Genomic DNA, 11499 nt, shown 5'->3' on the forward strand with positions numbered 1-11499 from the left:
TGTATTGTCTTTGGTTTCTTTCATCAGTGTCTTATAGTTTTCTGCACACAGGTCTTTTGTCTCCTTAGGTAGGTTCATTCCTAGGTATTTTATTCTTTTTGTTGCAATAGTAAATGGGAGTGTTTCCTTAATTTCTCTTTCTATCGTTGTTATTGTATAGGAATGCAGGAGATTTCTGTGCATTAATTTTGTATCCTGTTACTTTACCAAATTCATTAATTAGCTCTAGTAGTTTCCTGGTGGCATCTTTAGGATTTTCTATGTATAGTATCATGTCATCTGCAAACATCAGATTATTTTTGATCAGCCCCTACTTAGGCAGGGCAAAACCGCTTGACCTACTGACTCCATCTAGTCTCATTTTCCAGTGGAAAAATAAATTAGTGATAATATAGGGGGAGTGGATTATGTATACATTTGCTCTAGCACTGGAGTATGGATGATTCATATTTGAACCACAATGTATACATGTCTGAGAGTCAAGTTATTGGAAAATTACAGCCCCAGAATACTGTTGATGCAAATAAGCTTCAGTATACTCTGTAGGGTTAACCAAGCAACCCACAACAAAATAAACTGATAATGATAAAGCTAAGCTAACTGTAATTCATAATTAAAAAGTACTGAAAGCAGCAATTGCAAATAGCAACCAACTCAAGACAACACCGATGATATCCTGATAAAAAGTCCTTCTCTCACATTTTGGAAGTGTCAGTTCTGTGCCTGCACATGTGAAATTGGACCTTCTCATAGAGTGGACAGGCACTGTACAGGCATCAGGCTTATAGCAGGATACTGTGGGGCACTCAGTAACCTTTAGCACTTTCTTAGTCAATTACAAATTAGTAGCCCTAGTAATATGTACAAATGAAAGCTTAATCAAACTGTACATCATTTGCCATAATAATCCAAAGGAGGCCTTTAAAAAAATAAATTCAGTTTAGGGCACAGAAGAATGTTTCTGGTAATGCCCTCCCTACCCCCCCCCCCCACCCCAGTAGGTACCAGTCTTGATTTTTGAAATCACTGCCTAGGCAACGTTACCTCCTTCTGGTAGGGCTTTCGTTTTCTAGCTCATGCAGACCAGAGGTGTGCATTTGTATTTATAAAGTACTCATATTCTCATTTTAAACTGTAAGAAGTTTTAATACTCAGTGCAGAATAATCTCCAAGATAGAACATTAGGTGAAAAAAGCAATGTGCACGATACTGTGTATAATATGCTATTTATGTTTAAAGAATGATTTTATATGTATGTTGACAAATAATTATATGCTTTATGTTGTTGGGGCATCTCTGGAAGTGAATATAAGAAACAGAACAAAATAGTTGCTTCTGGGGACAGGTACTGGCTGCTGGGGGAGGGGAGGGAGAGGAAGTAGGTTTTTCACTAGATACCCATTCACACTTTTTAAATTTTGTACCATTTATACATCAGCTATTAAAAAATCAATGAATTTAAATTTAGAAAAGAGGAAAAGGGGGAAAAAAGGACCCAGTGAGCCTACAGAGACTTGATTCTTGCCTCAGCTTTTCTTTTTTCTTTTAAAAGAGATGAGGGTTAAGTCTGGCTTGTTTCCTGATGCCTTTTACCCCCCTTCAAAAACACAGTCATGTATTAGGCAGAAGGTTCCAGAATGTAAACAAAACCTCTAAATGAGACAGCAGCATCATAAAACCAGGCCCAGGCCCTGGGATTCTGGACTGTGGCGAAGACCTCAGTCTCAAAACACAATTTTCTGATAAACTAGACCTGCTATTAAAAAAGTTTCCGAGTGTTCTGATGTGTCTTCATACAGTATATTTGTAAAATATAAAAAAAGGATGCTCTTCATAAGGCCACTTGTCCACTGTCCACTTGCAGCTTGAATATAAGAACACAAAAAAAGGAGACAAAATTCATACAGCAAAGCACGTTTAAATGAATGCATTATTTATTTCATCCCGCTTTAGTATTGCTCAAGGAGACAAAGCAATTATTTATGTTGATTTGCTATCAGGAATTTAAAAGAGAGCAAACAAATATCACAGTATTTAGTGTTTCCTAATGACAAATGAAATATTTCACTAATTATGTAAAAAGAATTGTATACTTTTGCACAAATTGACCCAGAGAGTACATTTTCTTTCTATGCTTAATGCTCATTATGCTAATACTTCTTTCTTAGAGCAAAATCTCCCCAGAAATAGGTAGTATATCGAAATTGTATGGGTTCTGAGTGACTGCAGCTAGACCATAGAGTAAGAAGTGATGAAAAGCTGGAAGGAATGTTTTGGACATGATGGGAGGCCTCCCTCTGGGTGGGGTAGACAGAGATCACAGTGAATTCCTCAAACTAGGGATGGGCTTTGGGCAATTGGGCCTAAAGTAGTGACAAAGCAGGCATAGACTTCTGGCGGTGGGGATACAGACTGGTGTCCACTGAGCATACTTAGGAAAATTCTATAATGAAGATATAATATCAGTACAAGTTATTAATTATCCTAAGGGCTTGGTCAACTTATGAGTACAAGTGTTAAGTACCCCAAGCTGGAACCTTCGGTCTAAGGGGGTCCCATGCATACTAAGTGTGCAAGTATTTGCCCCACGCTTCTTGTCCTCCTAGTCGCCCCCACTTCAGCCCCTTTCCTATCCCTCCAGGCCCCACAGGCTGGGACAACTAGAGCCCTGTATTCCAAACTTGGGTTCACGTAGAGGGGATCCATGTAACTGCAAGTCTGCGGGTAACCCACGCAAGGAAACCACTCAGCTTGGGTCTAAATAACTTACATTTTTCCTCACCTGAATTAGCCAGTAATTGCATGTGGGCAGACTTAGCCAGAAATGGTCTAAATGATCAATTAGAGGGCAAAAAGGAGTTCCTTTCTTTAAGCTCAAGGGTCCCTGTTGAAGAGCCCTATTTCCCAAGCCCTGCTCGCATGGGCCCGCACCCAGCTCTCTGTGGTGCCTGGGTATATTGCACATTTGCCTAACGATAGTGAATTGAGGACTTATTTTGTAGGAAAATATAGGGCACTTCCATTACATGCAATCAAGCAAGAAGGCTGCAAAATGTGCCACTCCATTAATTTTAAACAGGATCTACCCCAAATGTCACCCTGAAACCAGAGTAAGGGGTTATTACAAATCTGAAGGAATTAAGAGTAATTTTCATTTGCAAAGGATTTGAGGGACATGACTCCTGCCACGCACACACTATTAATTGGGTGAAATTTGATTTGCCAATTTCAGTGTGAATCACTGAGCCCTGACCTAGCCTGCCTGGTGGTGAGATCAGGGGGCTCCTGTCTTCTTGGAGCGCACAGGTGCACACGTAGACACACACACACACACACACACACACACACACACACACACACACACACGGATAGAATGTGCAGAGACTGTAATGCAATGGGCTGGTTATTAACACATATGTTCTTCAAAGAAGAAAAACCAATGGCAGCTACTGGCAAGTCATGTAACCTCTCTGAGCCTCAGTTTCCGTATCTGTAAAAGGGGCTGATAACATCTGCTTCAATGGGAGTCATGAGTATTTGTGAGTCTGAGTAGCTCAGAGCACTTAGTGTGGTGCCCAGCCCATAGGTTATACCCATTCAATGGTAACTATTACCTTTATTTTCATCTTCTGAGGGTGGGTGGGGGGGTGGGCTCTTGTGCCTACGTTGGTTCCAGATCACACTGAGGGAAATCTGGACCTGGCACTAGGATGGCAACAACCTTCACAAGCCATTGCAGGGTCAGCTTTAGAGCCTGGGAGGTGTGGGTCAGCCCCCTGAGTTACTGATCATTTCCTTCCTAATCTCAGTTTCCACTATCTCTGGGAATAGAGCAGGCGGACTTGGGAGAGAGCACAGAGCAAGAGACAGGAATAAGCAGGTTAAGGCGGTCCAGGGGACGGTCCAGTCTGCCCCTCACTCCACATTCCGGTACTTGGTGAAGAGGTTGTACAACACTCGCAGTGTGGATTTCAGGTCACAGTTGACGATGTCTGCATAGAAAACGAAAAAACACACATTGCTTCAGTGGTGCCACATGGCCCCAAACTGGCATTGGGTGTCCTCTTCCTTCTGCCACCCACCATGTGCCCAGCATGGTCCTGGGGAGGGTGTCTCCCCTCTCCCATAGGACACCATTCTGTGCTCCTGAAGAGCTAGCTCCCTGTCCTGCCGGGAGAGAAGAGCATCCCCATGAGACAACCAGGGGCAGGTGGGTGTTGAAGGATGGGCAGTGTGTGCAGCAAGAATTCAGAGCAGGGGGCAGCGAGGGGCAGAGGTGCTGGGGCATGGGCGTCTCATCTCTCACTGAAAGAAAGCAGACCCCAGAGCATGTAGTCTTCGCCCTGGAAATAGAATCCCAGGCGAGAGGACCCTGACCCGACTCTGTGCCCTGGGTCTCACCTGTCTCTCGGGGGCCCCTCTCCCTCTGCCTTCACCCTGCCCCACAGAGCCAGCCGTGAGGGGTGGCAAGGAGGGGAGGGCCTGCAGCTACACTGGGGGACGAGGTGGTGAGTTAGGAGAACTAAGCTGCCTCTCCCTTAAGACGGGAGGGAGGGCCCCTAAAGGGCAGAGAAGCCCACCCGGCAGGGAGCACTCAATAGATTATGTGTCATCCGAAAGATTAAGGACAGAGCAAGGCGGCCAGGTTTGAGGCTGGGAGCTGGATTATATTTTCAGGAGAGTTCCACCGTGGGTCCTGAGCTTTTATACAACCATTTCCTCCCGCCCTCACTTCCCCTGACCCCTCCCTCTCTTCCTTCTCTTTACTGGTCACCTCCTCTGGCTGCCTCTCTAACCCTCTGTGGACTCCTCTGCCTTCTCCTGCCCCCCAAGGCCCCACCCTGCACTTGCCCCTCTGCACTCACACCCCTGTGGGAGCGCCTTCCCTGAGGAACTGGCATAGTGAAAACATAAAGAAAGGAACTCTGCCTACTACTTAGGGATGCAGACTGAGGTAATAGAAGGAAAAGGAAAAGTTTAAAAAAAAAAAAAAAAGAAGGAAAAAGGCAAAAGCCTGATGACTATACAAGTCAGGAGAGTTGAGGTTGAAGATTGTGTCCAAAAAGAGCAAGCGGAAGGAAGTCTGGGGAGCTGGGATTGCTGTATCCCTTGAGCTGGGTGCTGGTTATATGGTGGCTTGTTGGATAATATTTCACTAAAGTTATTTGAAAAAAACCCTAACTGTGCAGAAGGTCTGATGAAGTAAATGATGTAAGAGAAAATAATAGAAAATAATAAATGCTCTGGGTTTCAAAGGTGGGAGGCTGAGTCACTGGGAGGGAAGGGATTGGGGGACAATGTCAGGGCTCCAGCAGCGGCATGGTCAACAGGAACAGGGATCGTCCAGGACCAGCAGAGCGGGAGGCCGGTGGCTCTGGCAGGCTGGGCTGTGGTTCCAGGTCTTAGCCTTGGGACTCTTGCAGTTGTAGCTGCCACAGTCAGGTGTGCCCAGGCCCTAGGCCCCGCAAAGATCAACACCTACTGGGCCATAAGCCAAGGGCCCAGGGCTGGGGAATCTCCTTAGGGCTCCCCAAACCCCTGGGCCCCATCCTGCCTGCCCCCTCCCAGGCCTTAGTCCCAGTTGTAGACCAATCCTACTCCACCCCTGCTGGGTTCAGACTCTGCTTCAAGCTCTCTTGCGATAGACCAGGGGCTCAGGGACCACCCGTGAGGCCTGGAGCTCAGCTTCCTTTCTGCTCCCATGCTGGTTTGTGCACGTACGTGAGCCTCCAGCTTGGACCCTGCCCAGTGGCTGAGCCCTGCTACCTTGCCTTGCTAATGCTGAATCGCCCTGTCAGGTAGGTCCTATGTCCTCTGGGCTGATTCCTGTCCTCCGCTGACTGCTTGGCGATGAGTGTTCCTTAAATTCCACCCAAGTCAAAGATTAGGAAGTTACCCTAAGAAGGAACTGCTAGAAAGGCAGACAGGGACAAAGGTGAGCTCACTAAGGGAGTGAGCGTGAAGGGGAAAGTAGGCTGACACTGGGGCCACTGCAGCAGGCTCCTAACTGGGCTCCTCAAAGCCTCTTGCCCTCTCCAGTCCCTTCTACCCACTGCAGCTAGACTATTTGGCTTCTGGGTATGGTTGTGCAGGATGCACACTGCACAACTCCAGGGCACATCTTCATATTTCCAAGGTATCATTACCACAGACTACAATACAACTCTGGCCCCAGGGATTGTGCAGGTCACAACTTGTATGCCCACACAGCTATTTCACATAAGATAAAGTCCAGAATCCTAATCCATGGTTTTACAAGGCAAAAGCTGACTCCGGCCCACCCTTCTAGTCTCACTTCATGCCACGTTCCCCCTCATTCACTCTGCACTGGTCACAGGGGCTTCCTTTCACAACGTCCCAATAGGCTGTGCTCCTCCATCATCTCGGCCTCTGCACATGCTGTTGCAACATCTAGATTGTTCTTCCCAAGTAGCTGCCTCCTGATCCTCTTGCAGACCTCAGCTCAAAGCACTGCCTCCTGAGTGAAGCCTTGACACCTGGCCTTGGTGAGGGCATCCTGTCTTATGTTCTCAAAACCCCCACACTCTTCCTTCATAGCACTCACTCCAGTTCTCAAGCAGTGGTTTGTGTGCTTATCTAATGAAATCTGCCTCTGCTCGGGAGTGTGACCAACGTGACTGCAGAGAGTTGATCTTGTTTTGCTCCAGTGCCTGGCCCAGTACCTGGCATGCACAGACCTCAAAAGATATTAATAAATAAATGCATGAATGATTTCCCAATGTCCTGGAAGCCAAGAAAGAAAATTCCAGAAAGAGGGGATGACCAATAGAGCCACATGCTCCCAAGAGGGTGAAGAGGGTAAGGGCTGGAAAGAGTTCCCAGGGGACATGGTCCTGCTGGTGGCTTGGGAGAGAGCAAGGCCATGTGCAGGTGGTGGCAAGGTGTGAACAGCAGAATGGGCAGATGAGAGGTGGAGGCAATGGGCATGGGTGCAAAGGATGAACTTGGGAGACTGAGGAAGGAGAGCTATGGATGGAGGCGGGAGGATTTATTGTTCCCTTTTTTTTTTTTTTTTTTGCGCTACGCGGGCCTCTCACTGTTGTAGCCTCTCCCGCTGCGGAGCACAGGCTCCAGACGCGCAGGCTCAGCGGCCATGGCTCATGCACCCAGCCGCTCTGCGGCATGTGGGATCTTCCCGGACTGGGGCACGAACCCGTGTCCCCTGCATTGGCAGGCGGACTCTCAACCACTGCGCCACCAGGGAAGCACTGTTGTTCCCTTTAAAGACAGGGGAGTTCTAAGATTGCTAGAGAAAGAAAATGTCCAATATGGGAGAATGTTTCAAAATGACCATTTAATTTACTCCAATTTATTTCTTTTTCCTTTTATTGCTGATTTACAGTATAGTTGATTTACAGTGTTATATTAGTTTCAGGTATACAACACAGTGATTCAATATTTCTGTAGATTTTACTCCATTTAAAGTTATTATAAAACAATGGCTATAGTTTCCTATGCTGTACAGTATATCCTTGCTTATTTATTTTAGGCATAGTAGTTTGTTAATCCCCTACCACTATCTTCCCCCTCCCTCATTCCCTTTCCTCCCTGGTAATCACTAGTTTGTTCTCATATCTGTGAGTCTCTGTTTTGTTATATTAATTTGTTTTATTTTTTAGATTCCACATATAAGTGAAATCATATAGTATTTGTCTTTCTCTGGCTTATTTCACTAAGCATAGTATTCTCTAGGTCCATCCACATTGCTGCAAATGGCACTATTTCATTCTTTTTTATGGCTGAGTAGTATTCCATATTATATATATACCACATCTTCTTGATCCATTCATCTGTTGATGAGCACTTGGGTTGCTTCCATGTCTTGGCTATTGTAAATAGTGCTGCTGTGAACATCAGGGTGCATGTATCTTTTTGAATTAGTTTTCATCTTTTCCAGATATATACCCAGCAGTGGAATTGCTGGATCATATGGTAGTTCTATTTTTAGTTTTGGAGGAAGCTCCATACTGTTTCCATAGTGGTTGCAACAGTTTACATTCCCACCAACAGTGTAGAAGGGTTCTCTTTTATCCACACCCTCTCCAGCATTTATTATTTACAGACTTTTTGATGGTAGCCATTCTGACAGGTGTGATGTGATATCTCATTATTGTTTTGATTTGCATTTCTCTGATGATTAGCCATGTTGAGCATCTTTTCATGTGCCTGTTGGTCATCTGTACATGTTCTTCGGAAAAATGTCTATTCAGGTTTTCTGCCCTTTTTTTTTAAATGAAAGCTTCTTTATTTATTTATTTTTGGCTGTGTTGGGTCTTTGTTTCTGTGCAAGGGCTTTCTCTAGTTGTGGTGAGCGGGGGCCACTCTTCATCACGGTGCACGGGCCTCTCACTGTCACGGCCTCTCCCATTGCAGAGCACAAGCTCCAGATGCACATCTGCCCATTTTTTAATCAGGTTGTTTGACTTTTTGATATTGAGTTGTATAAGCTATTTATATATTTTGGAAACTAACCACTTACTGGTAATATCATTTGCAAATATTTTCTTCTATTCAGTAGGTTGTCTTTTCATTTTGTCAATATTTCTTTTGCTGTGCAAGTTTTTAAGTTTAATTAGGTCCCATTTATTTATTTTTGCTTTTATTTCTTTTGTGTTAGGAGAGAGATCCCCCAAAATATTGCTACAACTATGTCAAAGAGTGTTCTGCCTATGTTGTCCTCTAGGAGTTTTATGGTTTCAGGTCTTAAATTTAGGTCTTCAGTTCATTTTGAGTTTATTTTTGCATATGATATGAACAAGCGTTCTAATTTTATTCTTTTACATGTAGCTGTCCAGTTTTCCTTGTACCACTTATTGAAGAGACTTTTTTCCCATCATATATTCTTGCCTCCTTTGTTTTAGATTAATTGACCATAAGTGTGTGGGTTTATTTCTGGGCTCACTATTCTATTCCATTGATCTATGTGTCTGTTTTTGTGCAAGCACCATGCTATTTTGATTACTGTAGCTTTGTAGTATAGTCTAAAGTCAGGGCGAGTGATTCCTCCAGCTTTGTTCTTTTTTCTTGAGATTGCTTTTGCAATTTGGGGTGTTTTGTGGTTACATATACGTTTTAGGATTATTTGTTCTAGTTTTGTGAAAAACGTCATGGGTATTTTGGTAGGGATTGTGTTAAATCTGTAGATTGCTTTGGGTAGTATGGACATTTTAACAATATTAATTCTTCCAATCCATGAACATGGGATATCTTTCCATTTCTCTGTATTGTCTTCAATTTCCTTCGTAAGTGTTTTATGGTTTTCAGATTATAGGACTTGCACCTCCTTAGTTAAGTTTATTCCTAGGTATTCTTATATCCTGCAACTTTACTGAATTCACTTATTAGTTCTAATCATTTTTTGGTGGAGACTTTAGAGTTTTCAATACATAGTATGATGTCATCTACAAATAGTGACAGTTTTACTTCTTCCCATCTGGTTGGATGCCTTTTATTTCTATTTCTTTTCCGATTGTTACGGCTAGGACTTCCAAACTATGTTAACCAGAAGTGATGAGAATGGGCATCCTTGTCGTGTTCCTGGTTCTAGAGAAAAAGCTTTTAACTTTTCATTGTTGAGTATGGTGTTAGCTGTGAGTCTGTCATAAATTGCCTTTATTATATTGAGATATGTTCCTTCTATAACAACTTGATGAGAATTTTTGTCATGAATGGATGTTGAATTTTGTCAAATGCCTTTTCTGTGTCTATTGAGATAATCGTGTGATTTTTATCCTTCTTTTTGTTAATGTGATGTATCATATTGATTTGGGGATATTGAACCATCCTTGCATTCCTGGAATAAATCACACTTGATTTTGGGATTTTTATATTGTTGAATTTGGTTTGGTAATATTTTGTTGAGAATTTTTGTTTATATTTATCTTATATATTGGCCTGCAATTTTTTCTTTTTTTTTTTTTTGTAGTGTCTTTGCCTGATTTTGGTATCAAGGTAATGATGGCCTTGTAGAATGAATTTACAAATGTTCTCTCCTCTTCAATTTTTTTAATAGTTGAGAAGGATGATATTAGTTCTTCTTTATATGTTTGGTAGAATTTCCCTGTGAAGCTTTCTGGACTTTTGTTTGCTGGGAGTTTTTTTCTTTTTGTTTGTTTGTTTGTTTGGTTTTCTTAAAATTACAAATTCAATTCACTACCAGTGATCACTCTGTTCAGATTGTTTCTTCCTGATTCAGTCTTGGAAGGTTGTATGTTTCTAGAAATTTGACCATTTCTTCTAGGTTGTCCAAGTTTTTGGCATATAACTGTTCATAGTATTCTCTTATGATTTTTTTGTATCTCTGTGATATTGGTTGTTATTTCTCTTCTTTCATTTCTTATTTTGTTTTTTGGTATCCTCTCTCTCTCTTTTTTTCCCTTGGTGAGCTTGGGTAAAAATCTGTCAATTTTGTTTATCTTTTCAAAAAAACACCAGCTTTTGGTTTCATTGATATTTGGGTTTTTTTTTTTTTTGGTCTCTATTTTATTTATTTACTCTCTGATCTTTATTATTTCCCTCCTTCTGCTAACTTTGGGCTTTGTTTGTTCTTCTTTCTCTAATTCCATTAGATGGTCAGTTAGATTGTTTATTAGAGATTTTTTTCTTATTTCTTTAAATAGTCCTGTATTGCTATAAGGTTCCCTCTTAGAACTGCTTTTCCTGCATCCCACAGATTTTGGAAAGTTGTGTTTCCATTTTCGTTTGTCTCGAGGTATTTTCTGCTTTCTTTTTTGATTTTTTCATTGACCCACCGTTTTTTTAAAGTAGAACATTGTTTAGTCTCCATATGTTTGTGCTTTTCCCATTTTTCTTCCTGTAGCGGATTTCTAGTTTCATACCATTGTGTTTGGGAAAATGCTTGATATAATTTCTATCCTCTTAAATTTGTTGAGACTTGTTTTGTGGCCTAGCATGTGCTCTATCCTGGAGAACATTCCATGTGCACTTGAAAAAAACGTGTATTCTGCTGTTTCTGGGTGGAATGTAGATATCTATTAGGTCCAACTAATCTAATATGTCATTTAAGACCACTGTTTCCTTACTAATTTTCTTCTGGTGATCTGTTCATTGATGTAAGTGGGTATTAAAGTCCCCAACTGGGACTTCCCTGGTGGCACAGTGGCTAAGAATCTGCCTGCCAATGCAGGGGACACAGGTTTGAGCCCTGGTCTGGGAAGATCCCACATGCCGTGCCACAACTACTGAAGCCTGTGTGCCTGGAGCCCGTGCTCCACAACAAGAGAAGCCACTGCAATGAGAAGCCCACACACTGCAACATAGAGTAGCCACCACTTGCTGCAACTAGAGAAAGCCCGTGTGCAGCAACGAAGACCCAACACAGCCAAAAAATAAATTTAAAAAAGTCCCCTACTATTATTGTATTACTGTCAATTTCTCCTGTTATGTCAATGTTTGCTTTATATATTTAGGTGCATATATGTTAGCAAGTGTTACATCCTCTTCTTGTATTGATCCCTT

General features: G+C 42.5%; 1 protein-coding gene across 3 annotated transcripts in view; it reads right to left on the reverse strand.

Moving 5' to 3' along the window:
* Window positions 1-1931: 1931 nt before the first annotated feature.
* The window catches only part of PARVA (parvin alpha), a 180386-nt gene continuing 170818 nt past the window's right edge, over window positions 1932-11499 (reverse strand). For all 3 annotated transcript variants that reach the window (XM_079928089.1, XM_079928090.1, XM_079928088.1), the window contains one exon: window positions 1932-3992. In XM_079928089.1, the coding sequence (XP_079784215.1) occupies window positions 3916-3992 (77 nt within the window). In that variant the 3' untranslated portion in view covers window positions 1932-3915. The remainder of the gene's footprint in view (window positions 3993-11499) is intronic.

The sequence above is a fragment of the Stenella coeruleoalba genome, assembly GCF_951394435.1.
Source record: "Stenella coeruleoalba genome assembly, chromosome: 8".
In the NCBI taxonomy this organism is placed as follows: Eukaryota; Metazoa; Chordata; class Mammalia; order Artiodactyla; family Delphinidae; genus Stenella; species Stenella coeruleoalba.